At 38.3% G+C, this 26,230-nt stretch overlaps 1 protein-coding gene across 1 annotated transcript in view; it reads left to right on the forward strand.

Annotated features, from left to right (window-relative positions):
* The window catches only part of cemip (cell migration inducing hyaluronidase 1), a 122,027-nt gene that overhangs the window by 39,071 nt on the left and 56,726 nt on the right, over positions 1 to 26,230 (forward strand). The window contains exons 2-6 of the mRNA XM_081359036.1: positions 13,836 to 13,933; positions 20,207 to 20,344; positions 22,141 to 22,279; positions 23,086 to 23,322; positions 23,844 to 24,023. Of these exons, the coding sequence (XP_081215162.1) occupies positions 13,879 to 13,933; positions 20,207 to 20,344; positions 22,141 to 22,279; positions 23,086 to 23,322; positions 23,844 to 24,023 (749 nt within the window). The 5' untranslated portion in view covers positions 13,836 to 13,878. The remainder of the gene's footprint in view (positions 1 to 13,835; positions 13,934 to 20,206; positions 20,345 to 22,140; positions 22,280 to 23,085; positions 23,323 to 23,843; positions 24,024 to 26,230) is intronic.

Consider the following 26,230-nt stretch of genomic DNA (forward strand, 5'->3'; position numbering starts at 1 on the left):
ATTTAATTTTTATGTTTTTATCATTTTAATTTTAATTTAAGTTTTAGTAATTTTGTCATGTTTTTATATATATCTGTGTAGCTTTCTTGTTATTTTAGTTTCAACTTAACCTTCAACTTATTTTATTTCAGTTACATTTCAAAAAATTTCTAAGTTTAAGTTTTCCATCTAACATTTATATTTTATTTCAGCTTTATTTAAATTAACAAACTATTTTTACTAAACAATATTTTTATTATTTTATTTTAATTAAAACATTTTATAATGTAAGTCTGTCAATAAATTGAAAATATTTAGGAATATCTCATAATTTTGTAGTAATATCTCATAATTCTGTCAGCGTCATGCGGATGACAGTTATTGCGGATTATATGAGCTTTATAAAACAACTGAAAGATTTTTTAAACTGCGTATTTTCACTCGTCTCACAACAGTAATGTCCTATTTTTCTTAGGCCAAAACTTTCTAAAGTATTTGGATGGGGGCGGAGTTTTTTGTGTGTGTAATTTGTAATTTATGATGTTGGATTTCGTCATCTTTTCATTTAGCACCATTTATTCCCTCAAACCTAAATATTAAACCTCTTTAGCTTTGGGGCCCTGAAGTTTCTCAGTCTCTGTATTGAATATAGGGTGTTTTTAGAAAGGTTTCATCATTGAGGGAGATTTTAAAAAAGAGAAAAAAAAAAGACTGTGTTCCCTCTCACTGCTGATAAAATGATAGCTTTACACTTTGTCTTATCTACAAACAGAAAAAGAGGCTTTTGGTTCATTGTCAGCGGTGGCAGGAATAAAATAATATGCCTTCAGTTGAATTTGACAGGTTTGAGCCTTTATTTCGCACATCAGAGCTTATACACCCTCTCTTACGCGAATACAGCTGAATAGCATTCATGACTGTGTTTGGAAGAGAAATAATTATTTTAGTTTGATTCTGCTTATTTAATGCTTCTGTGGAGAAGTTTAATTTGATTTGATTTTTACACAGTAAAAAATGTCCACCTATTTCAACTTCAACTTTCAGTTGCTGCCTTAAATTAAGTATAATCAACTTAAATGGTATTAGACTGACTTCTTGCATACCTTGAATACTTGAATTATTTAAAATAATGTAAAAACATATGTTGTCATGACTTATCGAGTACTCAAAAGTTCTCACACATGGGTGTGAATGTGCATTTAATTATCATGCAGGGATTTCAGCAGTTAGATCTCCTATAGTTTGTCTCTCCTCAGGTCATATCCGTGAGCATGTGTTATTTTGTGTGTAAGTGTGTGTTTTAATGACAGATCTTTCAAATGTTCCTTGGGTTGTGGATTTTGCATTGGGCGTTCCCTCCTTCCCTTCCTTCCTTCCCCTCACAGCCGTGACCCTTCAAATATGCTTGACCTTTGAGATTTGAGAAGAAATGTTTCCACCAGCTTCTGCCTTATTCTGTTCAGTTCCAGATGAAAATTTTTCTTTCCTATTGGCAGGCAGCAAATTTACATTTGTATAAAACCTTCCTTGGGCTCGTGCAATCATGAAAACGGTTTCCTGATGCTACAAAAAGCACTTTTTGTCAACATTTTGTACTCTTAAAATAAGTCAATTTAATGTTTGTGGCAGATGTTTCATAATGAGGGATAACTATCTCAGTGCAATAAGCCTGCTGCATCCCCGTGTCACACCTGCACAGCCCTGAACACCTGGATCCCATTGGATTCTCATGAACACATGACTGCTTTGACACTCTTTAGGGGTGATGTACTAGATATACTGACAGTATGTCCTAATTAAAGCCCACATGGTCACTCCAGAGTCAATGCATTGCAAACAAAAAAGTACAAAAACATTAGTGTTTTGGAACCATAAATGTCAAATTAGTTTTCGTGATTGCACGAAAGGTTTTGCTCTTAAGCATCCAATGGGAGCCAGGTATAACACACACACACACACACACACACACACACACACACACACACACACACACACACACACACACATACATATATATATATATATATATATATATATATATATGAAGAGTTCAGATGCAAAAGCCTCTAAGCGCCATCTGAAATTTTCTTCTCGAATGAGCATTTTTATCAAGCTCGTATATTTAAGTTCAGTCATTTCACTTAAATGACAATTAATAGGTAATTTTCATTGCCATTTAAGTGAAATTACTGAACTTAAATATACGATAAAAATGATCATTCAAGAAGAAAATTTCAGATGGTATATATATATATATATATATATATATATATATTATACATATTAGCCACTAATTGTGTTCTACTGTCATTCATTTGAGCAAACTGAGAATAAGCATTAAAAGCCAAATTCACAGTAAAATGTCTCTTTTATCCTGAAAAAAAAGGCATATATTCAGTACGCCACCTGTTGGGTTTGGAGAAAGTATGAAAAGGAAAGCAATGAATTTCTTGGCAGTTGTCCTGCTGAGCATTGGGTTAGCAGATGAGATGACATGAGGAATTAGAAACACTTTTGCCACAGGGTTACCGCCGCGCTGATGGCTTTCTTCTCACCAGTCGACCGTATCAGTGCTGGCTTTCTGAACCTTCTTATCTCCCATCACAACCTCAGATTCGGTACCAGCTGAGCCTGTCAGAGAAAGAATCTGAAACATTCTGCTGCCTTTTCACATTAGCGTCTGAGAGATTTCCCCCATGCAGGATCCGTAACATTTGCATACAAGTTGTTGTGTACAGTGTCATAGGCGCCGAGCACCCACAGGAAAATGCGATGTGTGACTTCGTTAATTTTCACCCCGCTTTGTGTTGTTACAATGTCTGTAATTTATGTAAATTAACAATGTTCAATTACGTGTTCAAAATTTACGTTTATTAGTCAGCAAAAACGCATCATCCGGCAGATTTTTATCAGCTCCGGGGAGCGATATTTTTTTCCCAGGATGGTAGGGGAAGACTCATGAATATTCATTAGGGAAGTCATCCCTGATTGGTCTTAACCCCAGTGACGGGTAGGTTTAGGGGCGGGGTTAGGGGGTAGGTCATCAGCCCAATCAGGGATGACTTCCCTAATGAATATTCATGAGTCTTCCCCTACCATCCTGGGAAAAAAAATATCGCTTCCAGGGATTTCATGAAACAGATACTTCCGCATTATTGTGTCCCCGCCCACGGACCGTCAGATCGACGGAGGATTATTGATGGAGGATTATTAACGGACAGTTATTGTAAGAGTAGGTTTATCACTGAAAATTGTATCGTACTTTTTTTATTCTTTAAACGGCATTATGGTAAAAATGGAACACTGCGGCAACAGCTTTCTTACCTGTACATGACGGAGCTTTGGCAGAACTCGCAGAACGGCAGTTTCTCTGTTTTCCGATCCGTTGTGTTCATGCTCATCCAGTTTGAAATGTTGACTAAAAACACAGAGGTTTTTCAGAGTTTCCGTTGCGGTGTTCTCTCCATATTCATGAATCTTTGCAGCCTTTAGCTGCTGCCTACAACGTGCTGAATCCTTCACTGGAAACCAAAAGTAACGTCTCTCTCTCTCTCTCTCTCTCTCTCTCTCTCTCTCTCTCTCTCTCTCTCTCTCTCTCTCTCTCTCTCTCTCTCTCTCTCTCTCTCTCTCTCTCTTAACATTTACTTTTTGAATTCATGCGCCCTGGAACATTACAAGTCAACAGCATTATGACTAAAAGTTTGCTAAGAAGTATTTCCTACAAAAGCAAGTTGCTATTTGACTCTTGTAAGAGTATCCATAGCAGACTAATGGGAGCGGCCTTGGATGGCAACGTGCACAGTGCATTATGGGTGTTGAAGTTTTCCTATTTGGCAAAAGGGGATGTTTTTTTCCTCGGTTTTCTCTTGTCAGGTCGCATCGATTTCCTTTATCTTTTTGTACAGGCAGCCGTGTTTTATTGAAACATAAAAAAAAAAGTGTTTGTGCTTGGTTGGTAATGAATTTACAGTCCGTGTGTTTCTCTAAGCAAGACACAAATAACTTTTTGTGAAATCAATTCATCAATCGCACCTTTGCCCAGAGAAAAAATGTAGTGTGGGCACCCACTGGCAGAAGCATAAATTGGCTCCTATGCACGATTGCTCAATTAGCTTCAAAACCAGCTGCATCATGCTGGTTAAATCAATGATCCTGCAGGTGTATAAGTGGGAAACTGTTAAGCAAAGCTCTTTTCCTTCTTCACCAGTCAAGACTCAAAGGTGTTGAGAAGTAACTAACTAAAAGTAATGCCACTAGCCTTGCATTTTTCAGTAGAGTACCGCAGTATTGTGCACACAGCTTTACAGCTTCACCAAGGCAATGATTAAATCGTGTTGTCATATAATCAAGGTGGAAAATTAACACTTACCAGCAGCTAAATTATGTTTATTAGGGCAGAGGCTGGTAATTTTTATCTTATTTGCCAGCCACTGCCATGAAAATAAAAATAGATACATGTTTGTTGAAGAAAGATTTATATTTTAAACAGATAAAAGAAAAGCTGGCGAGATTTACGACTTCACTGTTCGTTCAGATATTCAGTAGCGCTTTACAACTCAGTGCATGTAAGGTGTTTTGAGATATTCATAAGCCACTGTGTCTGAAATAGTTTAATGCATATAAAGTCAATTTTCTCTCATGTAAAGTCTGATTCACTGATTCTTATTTGTTTGTTCAGAGAGTCAAGATTCACCAATTTGTTCGAGTCCCTGTGCAGTTTTGTTTTGTTTTATTTTATTTTATTTTATTTTTTTGTATAAAAGTAAGAACTTTAAGTTTAGGCAAAATTTATTCAGTGTTGTTTATATAATATTATAATTATTAATGCTTTGAATTCATTTTAGTTTTAATAATTGAATTATGTGCTTTTTAGTAGTTTATTTATTTCTATTTGGCTTTAACTTTTTTTATTTCAGCTTTAGATTTGGTCATGTTAGTGCTTCACATTAAACATTTATTTCAATTAGTTGTCAAGGCAAAATGTCTAATTATATAGTTTTTTCTTTGTTAAAATTTTACATGCAATGTTTTTTTTTTTTTTTTAGTAAAGATTTATTTCAAATTGAATAATTTTAGTTTTAGTTAACAATAACGACACTTGCCTGTATGTAAATGTATAATGTAGGACTATCAATCAATTCAAATGATTTAAGTGGGTTTAGTCTCATAATTTGGTTGTTCATAAATTTACACAATTAAATTTATAATGGTCAGGTTATATAAAGACGCCTTGTAGATTTATGCGATGGTGTTTTTTCACCCATCTCACAACAATAATTTAAATTTTACTGAATTTAGTTTTAGTTTAAGTTAAATTTAGTTAACAGCAATGATACAAAATGATACCCAAATTATATGTAAACATTGTCCAAAGCTTACAGTAACTGGAAAAGCAGGCAATATATCAGTGTAATTTCTGTGACAATAGTGGCAAAAAGAAATGCATTGCTAGATGGTAGCTGGTTTGTTGCTGGTCCAAGGTGGTCTACAAGTTTTAAGCAGCTTCACCGTCTAATCAGCCCCACCATTTTGTCCCAAACCTCATTAGTACCTGGTTCAATAAGCCTTTGAGGATGACCTCCGCCTCACGCTGCTTTTCCAAAGTGAGGTGCCCAGTTCATGAGTGACCTCCATGAGTTTGGGAGATGTCTCAGGTCAGAGGTGCGGTGCAGTGCTGTGTTGGCAGTAAAGACTCTCTTATACTTGTCACCATCAGCACAGCGATGCGTCCTAGTCTCAGCTGGATTGAAGAGTCCTGGAGAGAGCAGGCTGTAAAAATAGCTGTTTCAACACCAGCTCTTTCTGAAGGCTCAGATTCCCCCTGGCCTCCGGAGAGCGGCTATAACCTTCACCATCTTCCGTTCTCTTCCCGTTAGCACACACACACACACACTGCTCTCATTGAATTAATCATCACTGATCATCACCCTAGAGGCCGTCGCACCTTTAGCACAGCTCGCTTAGAGCCGGCGTAAGCCCATCTTCTCTGAGAAAAATACGTTTTGTTTTTTTTCACTGGCCTATGCATGGGTCTTGCAAACCAAGTTAAAAGGGCATACTGTATATTCTGATCTTGGCAAGATATTAATGTGAACAGCCATTTATGTCTGAATGTAAACAGATGGGCCCGAAACATCTGATATGTCATAATTGATGTGTGCATCAGGTGTAAATGCTCCCTAATAGACCTGATCCTCTCTGTAATGAGATTAAAAATAATCAAACTGCTAACAAGAAAAAGAGATAATTGCTCACTGCTCTTGTGTGGATACATTTAAAAGCTTCTACAGTTACATTCTGAAAAACATTTTTGTTACCGACTCTTTATTTGTCTGTTTTGAAGCAAGGTTTAGCTAATTAAAAAAAATATATATATACTTGAAAGCTAGATGTGGTTGTTTTAATTTATTAATTTATTTATAATTTTTTAAATAACAGTGCATAATAATGCATAATTATAGTTTGCAATAATATTTTACAGTTAGTTTGCAAAATAAATAAATAAATAGCAACATTTATGCATTTGGCAAATGCTTTTATTCAAAGCGATTAACATTGCATTCAATGTAAACTTTTTTTATATGCATCAGTTTATGCATTAGCAATAGGAATCAATTAGCCAGGTCCTGTTTTAGCTACAGGAACATAAAAATAACCGATCACTTAAAAATTGGAGATTCATGCATTGCCTGGGAATCAAACCCATGACTAATGCATCGCTGCAGTGTAATGCTGTTTGAGATGCAGGAACTTTAATTTATTTATTTTTTTTGCTGTGGTGTTGAAATTGAGAAGAATCGTGAAATTTCACTGGTATTGGTATCGTAACAACACTACTTCGGCATATTCAAACTGGGTGACATCTTTTATGTCAAAAAAGCACCTCTTCATGCAGCATATTGAATATATGCAAATGTGAATTATATTTAAAATGCTGTCTCATTGATAAAACTTGGTCCATCTCTGTCTCTGTATGGACTTGTCTTTTATTATGTCTTTTGCATTTTAGAGCTTTACATCCCCTGTAAAAAAAGCTATTTTAACATTCTGTTAAACTCTCAGAGAAAATCTAACAGCTCTGGAGCGACATGAGGGTAGGTAAATCATGAGAGAATTGTCACTTTTGTATGAATTATTCCTTGAAGGTGTCACGTCAGCAACTTTCTCTGCCTCGGAACCTTCCAGAAGAGACTCGTTTTTACGTGCCTGAGAGCCTCTGTTTGACCCAGTAGTCTGATGGAAATGGCTTTTAATCTGCTCCAGCGTCGTCCCAATACTTTTATAGGCTATGGTAATTGCATTTATATATTTAAAGCTTGTGGTTCAGGTTTCCACTGTGCATGTTTCTTACATCATTACAGCAACATGCGCTCAAAAAAGCTTTGGATTATAAAACCGATTGTGGCTATTAAATAAATGAGGGGTTTTCCTATCTGACTATCCTGCTGAAGTCCATCTACAGTGTTTTCTTGGAGTGCAAGTGGAGCATGGAGGCCCGCCGAACTCGTAAAGTTTCCTTTAACTGCTGCTCTGGGTCAATCCTGTTTGCTCCTGTAAAAGTCAGCCAGCATGTTTGAAACATATTTCAGGGTAATGAAAGGGAAAGGAAAAACCACCCATCCTCTTGTTTGCGCTCCCTTATCAGGACTCACATAAGTGCCGGGCGGCATGACCGTATATATCGTGCAGCTGTAGATGTGACAGCTAGTTTATATTTGATAAGGTAGATGTATTTGTGAAGATTACGTTATTTATAAATAAGAGTGATTAAGGCAAGTTTATTTATCACATTTCATACACTATGTCAATTCAAAGTGCTTTACAGAAAGGAATTAAAATAATAACAAGGAAAATTAATACAGTTATAAAATGAATTAAAAGAGTAAAAAGATTATACATAGATAAACTCATCTGGCAAAATACCGGTGTATCATATTTTTCACAACTCCCAGTTTTGCTGTCAGATTTTCCAATGGTGATTACACTGTGTCTGTGGTGTTCTTTTGGCACGCCTAAGAAATCTATTGGACATCTCTGATGGACCCGATTTTTTCCCTAAAATCGGACAGGAGGAGCTCTGGGACTGACTCACGGGAAGCTCTAGGGAAGGAGTCGATCCAGTCCGCACTTGGATTGTACTGTGTCTGTGGTGTTCTTTCGAGCATGGTTTCATCTCTCTTACCCAATTTTCAGTGCCATTTGAGTTCAGTTTAGAGTAAAAAGGAGGAATTTAGAATACTCATTCAGTAAATGCACAGCTAAACAGATGTGTTTTGTGTCTGGATTTGAATGTGACTACTGTAGGAGCACTTCTCTTCTGGAAGGTGGTTCCATCTGCGGCTGGCATAGCAGCTACTGTAAAAGCGGACTCACCATGCTTTGAGTGAACCCTTGGTATTTTTAGCTGATGTGAGCTGGTAAGAACAGTAATAAATTAATGTGTATTTTCTTAAAGGTAGGGTAGGCCATTTTTTTTTTATAAACACTTTTTGCTATCCTGGTTGAAACTCTCTTCACATCCTGACAGCAATTAATAATAGAAGTGGTCTAAATATTAAAACATATAGGCCTACATATATCTTCTGAGGAAGTCTCAGGACAAAAAAAAAATGTCATCCAATCATTGCATTCGGTCCGAATACAATGATAAGTTGTCCTACCTGCCTATCAACATATTTATTTCCATACCTCCGCGCACCCTGCTCGCGCAGACATCATACGTCATCAGCGCGTTCTGTAAGGCTATGCAGAGTTGTAGACAGACAGTCAACTAGCACCAAAAACACACAGCAGCTGCCTTTTACAGTTCCTCCTGAAAACAAACAATGAGCTTATGCTGCATTCATGCCATGTCATAAATGTAATTATGAGATGGCAACCCGTGACGTACACTGAGCTGTTCATGTCCTCAGACTCAGATTTATGCATTTCTATGTCAACACTTACAATGGTGAAATGAATCTGCGGCAGTCAGGTGGTACATTTAAGAGTTCATTATTATGTGCTTTGAGACATGAGGCAGTTAACGTTCATAGCGTGTTACGTGTTCATGTGTTCTGAAGGAGGCGTGGCTTTGGAGACACTCTGTTGGGATCTCATGCTTTCAAAGCTAACTTGTTCTAGCTAGCCTCTCCGAAATTGCCTACCCTACCTTTAATAGTTTGACAAACTTGACCGCAAAATGGCCATTGACTTCATTGTTCAATGGTAGCCTATAGCTAAAGCCATTTCTATTCATCTGCAATATTTTCTTATTGTCTTGTCACATTGATATATGCAACTAATTACTTTTAATTTGATTATTTAATCTTCATTTGATTCGATTAATTCAATTTTAATTGATTGATAGACCTAATACCAACCATTTTTCTTCACTGAATTTCCAGCAGCATTCCAGCTATATCATGACTGATACTGCGATTAGAAAACGACTCGTGAAAAGGGCTTTTGCTCGTCTTGCCTGCTCACATGAGCAGCTGAGACTGCAGACTTTGTTCCATGTGAGTTCTGCTTGTGCTCTTTTGCTCTGTGCTGATAGCACAGGGTCAACATGAAGGACAGGGGTGGAAGTGTGTTATCTGCGAGGGCCACGGAGGGCAACAGTCTCTGTAAGAAGATAGGCAGCCCAGGAAGAGATATTTGTCTCAAACACAGATAGTATTAGGAGGTAAAGCCGAGAGGCGAGGTCTGGATCTAAGCGAAGCTTGTCTTTATAATGGTGATGTAATGTTTTGGAATAGACTTTCTCAGTGTTGGAGATTTGACATGAAGTCGGAAAGGGCATGAAGGAGTGGAAGAGCAGTTTGAAACTCAAGAAACCCAATTTCTGCGTTGTCTGGAAAAGCTTTATTGTGCAAAACTGTGGGAAGTGTTGTGGGTCATTCCTAAGGTTTTTGGGTGGTTGCTAGATGAGCACATCTTCAAGTCTACAATGATATCTGCTCTCTGGATAGGGCTTGGGTTCCTCCTTTTGGTGGTTTTTCCCTTGCTTTATCTGTCCACCAAATAAATAATTTACATTTTTATTCATGCATCCGGCAGATGCTTTTATCCAAATAATAAGTCTAAATGCTACAGGTGAATAAGGTAAAAATAACAAATTAGATATTTTAACTAATAGATATCACCATATTTTCCCAAGTGTATTAATCACAGTACATTAAGACGGTACATTTTCACAGTACATTTTCACCGGTTCTGAAATGTTATTTTTAAATATGCAAATGAAACACTTTCTAATTAAATATGCACTCATTTGCATACATTTCCAGAACAGAAATATGAATATTGTTTCATTTTGTTGACATATTAAAGTTTTTTGCAGAGGAGATTTTGGATAGAAAAAGTCAGAAAAACAATGTGTTTAGCAATAAAATGTTGTATAAATCGGGCGAATGATATATGAACAAACCCCTCTGTAAAAACCTTCAGAATATAGATAGATATAGATATGAATAAAATGGGCAAGTTTAGTGTAAGTGATGCTGAAGTGGAGATTTCTGGCTCAATGAATGAGAAAAAAACTCATTTTGAAAAAACCACCTAGAAAGATATGTTCTGTTATTGAAATCTACAGACACAAATAGTTTTCTTTCCACTATTCTTAAAGAGGCAAGTTATGGAAGCAAAATAGACTAAAATCTCAAAACTGACCTGCAAAAGCTATGGTTTTGCCTGTAGTGTCTTGACTTAGAAAAGTAACTGTACACTTCTCCTCAACAAAATGCATCAGAGTTGGGTATTGTTCATGTATGTAGCACAAATGATGATGGATGACTTGCATCCCAAATTTATCTAAGTGTTTTGTTTGTATGACTAACTATAAGTATAAGCAACACTAATAATGATGCTTGATTTAGCAACACCGCTAATTATTTGTGCAATATTATCTTCAGTTGGTCATTCTGTATGCATTACATCATGGGTCAGCTGGCTAAAACTAAAGATAGATGGCCTATGTGAGTTTTCATGCAACATTCAGACAACCAGTCCACTGATAACACACATACTGTAGGCAGAAGATTAAAATGTGCTTAAATAAAGAGAAATTGTGATTGTTAATAATGCACATTAAAAAAAAAAACAAAAAAAAACATGCATGCTGAGCTGTGATGAAAGATGCATGTCACCTTTGAACGGCTCAGTATGCGTCAGCCTTATAGATCTAGTGGTATTTGGCTCGAGGGAATCTACGTGCATTAGAAAACCTAATAAGGGGATTTTTTTCCCTGCCGATTTTCACAGAATTCCATCACGCCAGGCACAAAGTCAGTGTGATGAAAGCAAAGGAGCAGTCCACTGACTTTAACTGCAGGGAAAGAGAAGGAGGTGCTATTTTTGTCGATCTACACCATGACATCTATTTACCTGCAAAAAGTATTTTCTCTCGGTGTGCTGCATATCTAAATGCGATTTTGAAATGGCAAATTGCGCAGTGTGACATGGATTTACAAACTCTAAAATGCAAAGTCAGATGTTTTTAAACAGTATAAGCAATATATAAAGTCACATTATCTACTGTGTGTGTGTGTGTGTGTGTGTATATATATATGTATATATATATATATATATATGTATATGTATATACTATATATATATATATATGTATATACTATATATGTATGTATATGTACAGTATGTATATGTATATATATATATATATATATATATATATATATATACAGTGAAATATTATTTCAATTTAAATTAAGTGTTCTATTTGAATATGTTTTACAATTTATTTTATTCCTTTGGTGGCAAAGCTGAATTTTCAGCATCATTACTCCAGTCTTCAGTGTCACATGATCCTTCAGAAACATTCCAATATGCTGATTTGATACTCAAGGAACATTTTGCTGCTTAAATTGTTTGTGGAAAGCCTTGAAACATTATTGTTTCAGGATTCTTTGATGGACAGAAAGCTCAAAAGAAGTTTTAAAACTAGGATTTATTTGCATTTTATTAACATTATAAATGTCAATTTATAAAACAATTTAATGCATCCTTTCTAAATAAAAGTATTAATTTCTATATAATTAATTAAAGTTGTGTTGTTTTGTTTGGGTTTTATCCATAATGACCTCTGTTCTCTCTTGCAGGTCTCATGCGAAGCGTCTCATATCTCAGATCTAAAGGGAAAGGCTGTGTGTTTGGCCCGACGATGTTTCACCAAGTCGACATCTGATCGTAGAATAAATTACCGTGTGGATCATACTGAAGATTCAAATAAACTTCCACTCCATCCACCACAGGCTTGTGTTTTCATTTTTCACCCTGTTATTGCCAGCGTCGTCGCAGGCATTGCTGTGAGACACATTACATTTCCTGCTGTGCTATCAGACGTGCTCTAATCTTAAAGGAATAGTGCACCCAAAAAAATGAAACTTCTTTCATCATCCACTCACCCTCTTGTTGCTGAAAACACATCATTTTTGTCCCCTTTTCAGAGCAACACAAAAGGAACAAAATGACTGTTCTTTTCCATACAATGGGAAGATGGTCTGTCAAGCCAAAAAAAAAAAAAAAAAAAAGACCAAAGAGCATAATTAAAAAAGCCGTATATGCCATATTTCAAGTCTTCTGAAGTCATATGATAGCTTTGTATGGGGAACAGACTGAAATTGAAGTCGTTGTCCATGTGTATGCAAGGAAAAAAGGACATTGGGTCAGTAAATGGAATGTACTGTATGGTCGTCTTGCTGGTTTATTCACTCTTACACGACTGTAACAGGCTGTCACATCACATGCTGACATGCATTGCAATTGAAAAAAAATAAACAACCAGACAAACAATCTTTGGAATATTCCCACAATCCTTTGCACAGACCCCAATGGGAAAGGATTGTGATGCTAACATGACGAGAAGTTGGCAGTTGTAGACCATTATCCCTCAATATATAACAAAGACAGCAATAGATTCTCAAGCTATACAGATCCGATGTATAACAGTGCAGACTTGACACGTTGGACAGGTCATGATGCAACTGTTACTTTGGGACAACGAAGCCATCACGCCTCGGGCGGATTGGCAGTGCTAATAAACATCACGACATGATAATTCCAGCTCTGAATATCAAATACAGAAGAGGTAAAAACAGTAATAACAGTTCATTTCGACTGATTTTGCAGCCTTAGAAACGGCTTTTATGTGCAGGAAAACATTTTACCTTCGAAAATGACATCGTTTAGTCAAAGGAAGCATTGTAGTGTCTCTTTCCTTGTCATATAATTGGTCTGTCAAGCATACCTGGAGTCTGCAATACCGAAACCAGGATACAGGATCCCTTGTATGTCTATATCGGTTATGTAACTTTTTTTATATAACTGCATTTAAACAAGCACACTATTATTAGAGAGTCAGTACCTGAGCCCTCGGCCCCTCTGAGCCTTTGATCCTTTGTGGAGGTTCAAGTCATATTGCTGGTGCTCTTGTAATCTCTTTGAAGATAACCACGTAACCTTCAGATCTCACAAGTTTCAAAGGAATGCAAAACTGGGGTCCACCACTTTCAGATTCTGGCAAACTGACAAAATCGCTTGCCCGTTTCTATGGCAACGCCGCACACGCTCAATGACATTTTTTTCCCTTCAACTGGTCATAGTGCCATGTGTGCCCAGAATAAATGAGCATGTTTAAGGTGATGTGTGTAAAAAACACTGCTAAAAATGCATTGTGAGACATTTGTAGGTTGATTCACCCTGTAAACTGTGAATAATTCAACTCTTTCAGAACATCTGTTTTGCCGACCAATGGTGGAGACTTTGAAAATATTTTTTGCAATTATGTTTGATTGATGGCACAGAAAAGACACGCTTTATTTTTAGTAATTATTTGATTTTTGTGTTTTGTGTTGTAGGTGAGGTGCCTTTACACTCTGGACCAAACCAACAATACTGAAAATGAAGATCTGTGTTGCTTTTATTGTAGTAGCTGTTCTTCGCATTGCTCAGGCTGGTGAGTTTCTGTCTTTCATGCTCTGATGTATCAGTTTTGTTGCAAAGTGCTTTGATAGTAATCATTTTTGAATAAAATAATAATACAAATAAAATGAAATAATAAATAAAAAGGGGTAATATATGAAGGAATTGCGTTCTTAAAATACAAGAATCCATAGTATGTTGTAAGCATAAAGTATTCTCTGAATAACATAAAATATCAAATAAAACAAAAGATTGAATTCAATTAAAAATATCAAATAAAATGAGTAATAAGGAATTCCTATATTTGAAATGCAAGAGCTCATTGCACTTTGAAAGCATATAGTAAACTTTTAATAAAATTAAATAAAACTAAATAATGAGTACAAATAAATAAAAAATAAAAAATTAAGGATTCCTTTTTTATCTTTAAAATATAAGTGTTCATCATACTTTGCCCAACAGTATGACTTGTACTTTGAATAAAATGGAACAAAATATTAAAAAAACAATAAAATAAAAAATGTAATAAAAAATAATTTCTTAAGCACAAGAAATCCTCAGGTTTTGGACATATAACATAAGCAGACACATTTAATATATTTTGTTTAACATTGGTTGCAATTTCGCTCCCCTAATATTTTTAATTGCCCTTTCTAACTATCATCCTTCTGTTTTCTGCTGTCCTCTTAACTTCACTTTGAATTGTGACATTGCCTGATGTTCAGTATCATGGATTATAGCATGTAGCCATCCAAAATATACCGACGTCCTTTCAGTTTCAACTTAATCCGTCCGACAGAGAGAGACCCCATGACTTTGAGTCTTGTTACAGAAGAAGGCTCTTGGATTTAGTTTTTCAAACCCACAGAAGCCCTTTGAGACTTTTTGCACTGTGTTTCATTCTAATCCAGCAAACTCTTAACTCAGTTTTCAGCCAAGACTCAACAGTACAATCCATGTCTTTACAGGCCTGCAAATGTAGTGTATTTCTGCTCCTTTCAAAAGCAAAGTAGCTTTACTGTAATTTAACAAACCAAAGCTGCATGCTTTAAGACCTTGTAGTTGCAAACATGATTTGCAATTATGAAAAAGCAGCATGGCCTTCTACATTGAAAGTCAAATGAATATATTCTACAGTAGATGGTCATAATGCCTGAATCTGTGCGAAAACATGTTTTTATGTGCATTTAGAGTGGGATTATTCTTTTGGGTCTGTGGTATTTCCAGCACTGCTCTCATCTGCCTGTGGATTCCTCTGGGGGAAATCTGCATTTGAAGAGCTTTTTGTTGACGACACAAAGCGTGATGGCTTTTCGCAATTTTGTTTTGCGGTATTTGTTCTGTATATGGTAAAAGCTGGCGATGAGATTAATGTATCACTGCAGGACAGCTAGTTAGTGGTCACATAAAAGCGCTTGTTTGAAATGACAGGCTGCTGTGTTTTCTTTGATTTTCTCCTTCTCTGAGAGCTGAGCCCAGGATGAATAGGAAAATTTATTAAAGGCACGCTTTATCTAATAGTTCCTTTGTTGTTCTTTCATTGCCTGTCCCTTTAGCTAGCTATCTTTTGTGTTTATATAAAAGAGAATACTTCATATTTTGCAAAATGGGCTTTTACATATGTATCCGCATTATGATGTTTATATTTTTGAGGTGTGTGGTTCTTAAACTGAGTTAACTGCCTTTGAAAACAACATAAGTTTAGGTGAGAGTAGACGCCTTTCGCGGTTCAAACAAATAGGGCTGAGCAACAAACTCATGCTCCTCCAACAATTCTCTTTAAACATTCTCGTTTTTGACTTCTAATTCATGACCAGTGTTTTGTTTTGCTCTAAACTCTGCGCTTCCGCGTTTGTCAATACGTAATGCGTCGGGTCAGAGGTCACTCTTCCACCGGAGCTTGACTCGTGTACGGAAGCCAGTCATTCTAGTTTATAAAGTTGTAAATATGGATATTTTTCTTAAAAAAACGCATCGCTTCGTTTCAGAAGGCCTTTATTAACCCCCTGGAGCTGTATAGATTTTTGGGCTTCAAAATCTCAGTTACTATTCAATCCCATTATAAAGCTAGGAAGTGCGAGGATATTTTTTAATATAACTCCGATTGTGTTTTGCTGAAAGAAGAAAGTCATATACACCTAGGATGGCTTGTGGGTGAGTAAATTGTATGACTGTATACTCAGCAAATGCGAACAATTTTTGTCTATTTTTATTTCTTCTGAATGTGTGGAGAAAACCAAAGTTGAAACCTAAATTAACCTAGCTGACACCCCAAAGTCTCCTGTGCAATGAAAGAGTAATAAACCTTTCTTCTGGGTGATTATTACTGTCATTATTTTTGTTGCATGACTTTTTGTAACGCAGAAGGAAATGCATTAGAAAGTTCAGTGAAGCTCTTTACTCTCATTTCAAAGGAGAGATATGGAAATGCTCATGATGAAAGTTCTCAGCTGCTCTGGTTCTCAAGATGTGCGTGTGTATTCAAATCAAGTGCGTGGCTTTTCAGAGGATTTTACAGCATTAAATGGAAGAATGAGGCCCTTTTAAATATGGGATGACACTTAAAAGTCTAACTGCAGTCAGAAACATCTGTCTGCGGTTGACCCGCTGACTTCCTTTTATCAACTGAGTAATAGCAGATGAATTTAAGGGTTATCATGGTCAATTTTTAGTCTAGACATCTCAGATATATAGGTCATACATTTTGACATCTTAAAAGGTTTGTTTCATTTAAAGTTTGTTTCCTTGCAACATATATTTTTTGTGGCACTTTTTTTACATTTTGAACCTTTTGAGTTCTGAAAGTTATGGTATGTTTTCATAGTACATTAAAGGGCTCATGAGTTTTTTTTTCAAAAGCTTAAAGGTTGTAATGAAAATGTGATTTTTGCGTATTTCTGAACATGTAGTATAACGTCTCTGTTACGTATGTAACCCTCGTTCCCTGAGGAGGGAACAGAGACATCTTACGGCAGAAGGTCTGACGGTGAAGGTCTGACGGCAGGCCCGAGTAACTGGTACTCGGAGCGTGCCCTGTTGCCATACCCATCTCGGGACTTGGGAACATGCCGACCAAGTTGATTTCCATACCGAGAAAAGAGATCCTCTGAACAGGGGAGAGTTTGCTCTTTTCCCAGTTGACCCGAAGGCCCAGACTGGCAAGGTGCCGGAGCACCAGGTCCCTGTGTTCGCAAACCTGCTCTCAAGATGAGCTAGAATCAGCCAGTCATCGAGATAGTTCAGGATGCGAACCCCGTGTTGCCGAAGTGGCACAAGGGCTGCCTCGACATCTTTTGTGAAGACGCGAGGAGACAGGGCTAGCCCGAATGGAAGTACCGTGTACTGGTATGCCTGCCCCTCGAAAGCGAACCGTAGAAACGGTCTGTGTCGAGGAAGAATGGAGACATGAAAGTACGTGTCCTTCAGGTCGATCACTGCAAACCAATCCAACGGACGAACACATTCGAAAATGTGTTTGGCTGTCAACATCTTGAATGGTAGCCTGTGAAGGGTTCGGTTCAAGATGCGCAGGTCCAGGATTGGCCGTAACCCACCGCTCTTCTTGGGTACAATGAAGTAGGGGCTGTAGAAGCTGGACTTCATTTCAGCTGGAGGAACGATCTCGATCGCACCCTTCCCCAGTAGGGTGGCGACCTCCGCACACATGACAGGGTCATTGCCACTCACAATGGTATAGCAGGGAGCAGACTGTGTGAACTGAATCGCATAGCCGAGCCTGATGGTTCTCGCGAGTCAGCGGAACAGATTGGGAAGCTCTAGCCAGGCTCCCAAAAACTGAACCAGCGGGGTCATGTGAACCACAGACGTACCCACAATGGGGCAGCGAGACGGAATGAGCAGCCCAGCGTGGGGGCACAGTCATATGCCGTGTCCTGACAGAGGAGGCCAGGGAAGGACGAACGTTCCTCAGCGACCTCCTCTGACGGGACTGGTGGTGACAGAGGGGGACGAGAGTGGCGATGCGGAGTGTCGCACACTGCCATCCGCGGCCTCTGGGGACTCAGAGATGGGAAAGTCAGTTTTTTCTTATAGGGAGAACAAAAGATTCTCCCCCGGTCGGTAGGGAGTGGCCCTGCAACCACCTCCTGTGAAGAACTGCAACCCATCTCTGAACTGCCCATATCTGGAGGGCTGGGATGCCTTCCTGTGGCTACCTCCACCTGAGTGAAGGCTGTTGCTGGGGCTTGGAGGGAGGAGAGGGAGCCACAGGAGGGCACCCTTGGCGGCGAGCAGACTGAGGCGTCTGAGCCGGCGGCTGGGTGGAGGCAGCAGCTGGCCGCAGGGGCAGAATATGTTTAATAACCTCAGTCTTCTCCTGGGTTGGACAAAGTCCTCAACCACACCGCCGAAGAGGCCAGCCTGGGATATGGGGGAGTTGAGAAACGGAGTTCACTCAGCCTCCCGCATATCAGCCAGGCTAAGCCAGAGGTGTCTTTCCTGGACCACGCATGTGGACATCACCTGGCCCAGGGAGCATACGGTCACCTTCGTCGCCCGTAGAGCGAGGTCTGTGGCAGCACACAGCTCTTCCATGAGCCCTGGATCAGCCCTACCCTCGTGCATGTCTCTGAGCACCCTGGCCTGGTAGACCCGGTGGATGGCCATAGCATGCAGTGAGGAGGCAACCTGCCCCGCAGCTCTATAGGTCTTCGCCACCAGAGTAGACGAAAACCTACAGGCTTTGGAGGGGAGCTTAGGGTCGCCATGCCAGGTGGAGGCGCTGTGGGGACACAGTTGCATCTCCACAGAACATTCCAGTGGGGGCACCCTTTGTACCCTTTGGCCGCGGCTTCATCGAGGGCAGAGAAGGCGGAAGAGGCCCCTGAGCAGTCGCGAAAAGTAAAAGGAGACTTCCACGATCTCATGTCCTCTTCATGCACTTCTGGGAAGAAAGGAATTGGGGGCGGGTGCTGACGGGTGTCAAAAACCAATCATCTAGCCTTGAGCGCTTGGGACATGGCGGAGGGTTCCACACAAGCCCGATGCTCACGGCTGCCCGGGAAAGCATGACAGTCAGTTCTGCATCAGACTCGTGCAATGCTGGCACCCCCGAAGGAGGCAGCACAGCTGAGTCTTCATCTCCAGATGACTCAAGCCCACCTTGTGATGCGGTGATAGACATGATGTCATCTGCCGGAGCGCCGAATGAAACGCTGGACCTGCCACAAGACTGGCCAGCGACCTCATCCAGAAATCTCATGGGTTGCAATGTGGAAGAGGGGGATGTGGCCCGAGGAGAATTTGTCGGGTTGTTCCACACTGGCAGCCTCAGATCACCCTGGCCACCAGCCAAAGTATCCCCTCTCGTGGAGAGAATAGATTGGGGTGTGGCAAAGGGGACTCTAACTCTAAGGAGGTCATTGAGTCTCAATCGCAACATTGCGATGGTCATGTTCCCGCAATGAGAACATGAAGCATCCACGAGTGCTGTCTGAGCGTGATTTAAGCCCAAACACACCAGGCAGTGTTCGTGCCCGTCAGCAGAATGAATCTGTCTGCTGCACCCAGAAATACACAGGCAAGACATCTTTAAAAAGACGCACCGCGTGCAGCTCTTTTAGAGAGGATAAAACTCAACAGCAGTGCTGAAGCGCCCAGGGAGAAAACACACACTGTTGGCAGATCACTGCACAGACCAGCAGCAGGAATGAGATCTCGCTGGAACACGCTGTCACACCAACACTGCTGAAGAGTAGCTCGTCTCGTATTTAGAACTCGTAGACAGCTTGCAGTGGAGAGAAGTGAAGAAACTCGTGGCTCCGAAGCAAAAACATAATGCGAGATTGCCACGCTGCTCCTTTTATACCCAAGCAGTGGGGCAGAGTTGCGCTGTGCAAATTCTGCAGACCCATGGAATTGTTTTGCCATTGGCTCATTTTGTAAGAACTCGAAGGTGATGGGCTTCTAAGTGAAACCCCCATTTCGTCATTCACTGACGTAACTCGTAGTGACTGAACGAAAAGGAAATTGGGTAACACTTTACTTTGTAACTTTGCAACTACATGTCATTAGAGTATTAATAGACTGTCTGCTTAATATCTTGATATTTTGATTCTCCCCAAAAGACATTCTACTTACTAACTTTGCAAGTGCTTGTCAACTTATTCTACTAACCTGAACCCTAACCTAACAGTCTCAAATGAGAGTTAATTGATATGTAGTTTCACAGTTACTTATAATTAGTAGAATGTCTAAAATGGACTATGGTTATAAAGTGTAGCCATATTGTGAGTTCTTCTGTGTGACTTATTATTACTATTAATTACAATGTCTATATATTTCCCAGTTTGTCCAGATAAGCTGCCTGGTCTACAACCCTGGACCCCCGGTCACAATGAAGCCCACAGAGTCACCATAGGCTACGGTCGCAAAGTCGTCCTCACCTCCTCTGCAACCGTCCATTCCATCGAGATCCTCAACGGAGGTAAAGCTTCCTGATAAAACCTCTTTCAAACTTCTCTGCAGCATTGAAGTGCCACAAATATTTACATCCTTCACGATGAAGGCAAAACTTGACATGAGCTGTGACAGGCTTAAATCAAAACATATTTCAGACGTATCGCCTCGAGCGTGGAATATTCTGGAGTTTGATGGGGAAATTCCATGACATTCCCTGCCAGCAAACATTCACTGCAAAAATGGATTACTTACTTTTTTTTTTTTTTTTTTACTTACTACTTACTTTTTTGTCTTGTTTTTCAGTAAAATACCTGAACATTCTTAAATCAAGATACATTTACTTGAGAGGCAAAATGGCGAGATTGAAAGCCTAAAACAATTATCCAAATTAAGTGAATTTTTGCTTGAAACAAGAACAAACATCTGTCAATGGGGTCAGACCAATAAACTTAAAGGCAGGGTAGGTGATTTGTTCCAGAAACAATTTTTGTGATGCTGATTGAAAGTCTCTTCATCCTGATAACAATCACTAAGTTAAGTAGTCTAAATGTGTTATATGTTATTATTGTAATGTTAAGTGCTTTGAGACATGAGGTAGTTTAACGGCTTCTTTCGTCTCGTGATGCTTTGCAGACTCTACTGTGTTAGAAGGCTTGGCTTTGGAGATGCCCAGAGGGTGGAATATGATGCATTGAAAGCCAACTTGCCTACCCTACCTTAAATTCAAAGAAGTTTCATTTAACAAGTTTAATACAACATATTTTTTTTTGGTCACCGTGATTTTGCCAAGTAAGACATGTTCTGGATCAGCATATTTTGTTGATTCTGGAATATAATTTCTGTCCAAATTTTTTGTCCTAACCCTATCCACACCCCTAAACCCTACCAAGAACATGTTTTACTTGGTGAAATAACATTCGCCATTTTTAATTTTAAGGTTAAACTCACTTAATTTTTATACATTACATAACTTAATATATTCAGTTATTTTGTCTCAACACTGTAAAATCAAAATTTGTGTCTTAAATGTCTAAGTACAATCAACTTGGATGTTTAAGTCGTTTCAATTTTAATAAAATTAAACTAACTTTAAAAATGAGTTGAATCTAGTATAACATAAAAAAGTTGAAAATTGCTCACCTTATTTGAATGAGTTAAAGCAATGTAAAAACATATGTTGCCATAATTTATGAATCATATAATTTTTACAGTGAAGTAAATGTATCTCAATTTAATATTTAGATATTTCCAGTTTACAAAATTGTTCTAAGAATATTTTAATATGTTCCCACTAAAAAAAAATTGTTTCTGAATATTCTTGTCTAGTTTTGCAAACGTTTTAAAAACCTTTTCCTTGGTCATTCAAACATTATTTTTTTTATATTGCAAACATTATGGGAATGTTACTTTTGAATGTTCCCTAAACTTTTTGAAATATGTAGTTACATAAACATTAGGAAACATCCAACTAAACGTTTCAGGTAAAAACATTCCGTGACTGAATTGTAAATAATATCTTTGTGCTAACATTTTAAGAACATTTATAAATTCTAGAATACTAGCATTCTATTAATGTTACTGGCATAATGTTTTTCCATAACTTTGAGAGAACCTTGCCAGAGCATTTGCTTAAATTCTGAGAATGTTCCTGTCAGCCGTGTTTGTACTAGAAATCAAGTCAAACATGCTGAGTAAGACATGTTTTGCAGTGTTTGTTTACTTTTAGAACTAGAATTGGAGTTGGAAAATATCCTGCATGCTCATTGGTTGAAAATCAGTGGTGAGAGATCAGGATTGGCTTGATTATTTTGCTCTTTTTAGGGAAGCTTGTGATAGCCGATTCCAATCGACCCATTTTTCTGCGGGCTAGGCACATCCTCATAGGGAACAAGGGCGAACTTCACATCGGTAGTCCAGAATGCCCTTACAAAGGCAACCTCACCATCTCTCTCTTTGGCAGGTATGAATATAATCTTTGAAAAATCATCAGACTCCTGCAGCCTTCATAAGGTCATTTATAGAGTAAAGAAATTTTGGAGGAGCATTTTAACAGATAGAAATATGTTAGATGTGTTTTGAGCCTTTAATTTTAACCCCATACACATATTGTATCATAATTGATACAGACATTTCTAAGGCCTCTAAATTATCAATGTGATCAAAACTTTGTTGAAAAACCTGTTGCACACAATCTACTACATGCCTTCTGTCGTCTGATTGATAGTTTATACTTTTTTACCATGATTTAGGTTATTGGTACACCTATTTATTTGCTGTAAAATCTTTACTGTTTTTTAAACAGTAATATTTCAAGATGAACACTTACTAGACTGAAATAATTTAGGTTTACTTTTTACAATTTTTTTGAAAAATCAAACAAAGATAATACATGTACAATATTTGTTTGTACATCTCTCAATCATCATTATATTGCATTGCATTATATGTTTTGCCCTCCACAATAAAAACTACAGAACTTTGATAATATATCTAAGCATTTAAGATAGCCCGGCCTATAAAATCTTCAAACTTAAAGGCTTTGTAAACTTTCAAATAAACTTTACTTTTCTAGTTAAAATTACAGTTATATCAATTTCTTTAAATTTCAGTGTGCTTTAATTTTACTTTCTAGAATTACAAATCTGAATCGCAACTGGAACTGAATTGGAATTTAAAAGGCATTCTCAATTCAATTCTGAATCACGCACAACCTTACATGGGACAATCTGATTAGATGTAATTTTTCTTCTTCTTGTTTTCAAAAAGGTCTGATGACAGCGAGGTTGAACACAGTTATTTTGGCCGTAAATACATTGGCGTTGGAACTGGAGGAACCTTAGAAATTCACTCAGGAAAGAAGCTGTCATGGACGTTCCTGAACAAAACACTCCATCCTGGGCAGGGTAATGAGAACAGTTACCGTTTCGAGAGGAGCTGGGGAAACAGAGGTATCATCATTCACGTCATTAACCCCAAGACTGGAGAGGTGCTTCACTCTGATAGGTCAGTGAGACATGATTCCACATTTTCTGCTCTTAAAGTTTATTTTTAATAAATGCGTTTTTGCTTCTTGATGGATTAGAGGTTGTTACTTCAGTACATCATGTAAAACCAACTAACTGATGGTTTAATGTGCAGTTGGAATTAAAACAGTAATTATAAATAAACTGTCAAAACAAACAGTGCATCCAAGTTGGCTTCATTGCAGGCAATTGATCAGCAACTATTTTTCATTGCAGAAACGAGCATCTGTTATTGAATCACAGACTTCAAAACAATCATTCATGCTCAGTATGCTTACTGGCTTCTGTAACGTTCCTTTACTGGTCTATGATTAATGTCTGTGACCCACTTTTACGTTTGTGTGTGTGTGTGTGTGTGTGTGTGTGTGTGTGTGTGTGTGTGTGTGTGTGTGTGTGTGTGTGTGTGTGTGTGTGTGTGTGTGTGTGTGTGTGTGTGTGTGTGTGTGTGTGTGTGTGTGTGTGTGTGTGTGTGTGTGTGTGTGTGTGTGTGTGTGTTTGTAGGTTTGACACATATAGGAGCAAGGACGAGAGCAGGCGGCTGGCCCAGTATGTAGACGAGGTGGAAACTGGGCAGATCTTGGCCATGGTGGTTAATGATGAAGGATCGAACAACTTGGAGGATCTGGCTAAGAAGGCTCTCACTAAGCTGGGTAGTCGGCACTTCCATCGACTTGGCTTCCGGTAATATGACCCGTTTCCAGCTTACCAATACTGTACCTGCTTATCCATGACATGTCTAGAGTTCTCTTCAGCATTAGTTGGACACTGAATTTAGGGTAGTCTGATTTAGTCGAGTGTGCATGTGTCAATCAGCCTGAATGCATTCACATCTTCCTCTTTACATCGCTAGTCTGAGACCAGTGAAATATGTTTCTTGAAATAGCATCTAAATCAGTGGCAAATCCTGCAGTTCTATCTTTCTGCACACAGTTTAGTTCCAACTCTAATAGGAGACTAGAGTATGGGATCAAATTCCCGCCAAATATATAGCGGTCGCGTATAAAAAAATAATAAGCGTGAATCAAAAATTTAAAAACACATGTAAAAATATATTCCACAAACTGAAAAAAAGAATGCAAAATGATCAGATTAGCAAACAACGTGGTCACGGATCAAAATATAATAAGCGTGAATAAAGAAATAACAAGCATGAATAAAAACTTTAAACACATTAAAAGTTATTTTGCACAAAACTTAAACTTATGGTCATGCTTTGTTAAAAAGTATGGTTTTATTACTGTGTACTTTGGGCTTTCTTGCATTTTCTGCTCATATTTTACTCTTTTGTACGCTTGTGATGTTTTTCTCTTCGCTCTTCTTTCTATGTTCTGCGCTTGCTCTTCCAAATGTTGCAGTTCGAGTTTCATGTAAATTAGGGCGGGCTTAAGCGTCACCATTGGTCCACTAGTTCTAGATTGACAGATACTCCTCTAGCCAATCAATCGAAGAGGGGAGTTGACGTCACACCAATGCGACTCGTGGCTACTGATGCTTACTTGTTATACAGGGGAAGACGACCATCAACAGGACACCTTTAAACTGCATGTGTGCCTGCAACTCAAACTGTTGCCGGTATACGTATACCTGGCAATATGGTATAGTTAAATTCGTCATCCTAACAACGACCTGTTACAGTTATGCCTGTCTGATGATCCATCATTCACCTCTAATGCACTGGACCTGGCACCGCGAACGTCGATCTTCTCCAAGCAGCCACCACCACCTACTGGCCGTTTTACTTTCATATTTAAAATCATATTTAATCAATAACAAGGATGTGTAATGTCGGTCCTGACTCCTGGGTGCAGAGTTTAGCTCCTTCAACCCTAATCAAACACACCTGAACCAGCTAATCATCGTCTTTAGGATATTTAAGACAGGTGAGGTTTTTAATCGGAGTTGACGCTAAACTCTGCAGGACAGCGGCACTCTAGAAACAGCGTTACCTATCGCTGATGGAGATGTTACTGTATTCAAATTTTAAGCTATATTTAAAACATTAATTCTAAAGTAATATGCAATTATGTAGCTATGTAAGTAAACACAGTAAGTTTGTAATAAACCACTGTATTAAATTCAACTGGTTTCTCTATATCTTCTCTGTAACACAATCATTTTCAATAATCTTGTCAAATTTGGCGAGGTTAATAAAAAAAAGGTAGGCAATGCGTAGCGGCGAAAGGTCAAAGTCCTAAAGTCTTCAGACAATGGCCGTTTTTAACTTAGTTTTTGCGACGAATTGTAGTGTTTCATAATTGCAGGATGTTTCGCTAACAGCAGCCTTAACATATTGGCATCATGAGCCAAGTAATATTGTTTAACACCAATTACCTGTGTGCACATTAACATTCTCATGTATCTAAAAAAAAAAATGAATTTAATTATTTATGTCCAGAGTTCAGATAGCTTTACTGCTTGAAAGTCTTTGTAAAGTTAAATTGAACTGCCGTCTTCCCTTGTAAGTGTAGCACTCCTGAAAAAGAGTATAATGATTAAAGAAAAATGAAACAAAAGAGAGTGCAGCAGTGCTTCTTTGTTGTTATATTTACTCAGAATGAAGTGCTTCACGGGCGCGCACCACCCACTGAAGTGTGCGGTGACGTAATCACGCTGGTATGCCAAGCGAAAATAATTAATTTAATAAATGCACATATCAAAGCACAAATAAGAAATTGAACAGTATATAAAAGTATTAGAAAATAACATTTTAGTATATTATAATGGGATTGAAGAAATTGTACAAACATAAACAGCTTGTACCACGAGTCGCATTAGTGTGACGTCAACTCCCCTCTTCGATTGATTGGCTAGAGGAGTATCTGTCAATCTAGAACTAGTGGACCAATGGTGACGCTTAAGCGCGCCCTAATTTACATGAAACTCGAACT

The sequence above is a fragment of the Scardinius erythrophthalmus genome (assembly GCF_964197995.2).
Source record: "Scardinius erythrophthalmus genome assembly, chromosome: 2".
NCBI lineage: Eukaryota > Metazoa > Chordata > Actinopteri > Cypriniformes > Leuciscidae > Scardinius > Scardinius erythrophthalmus.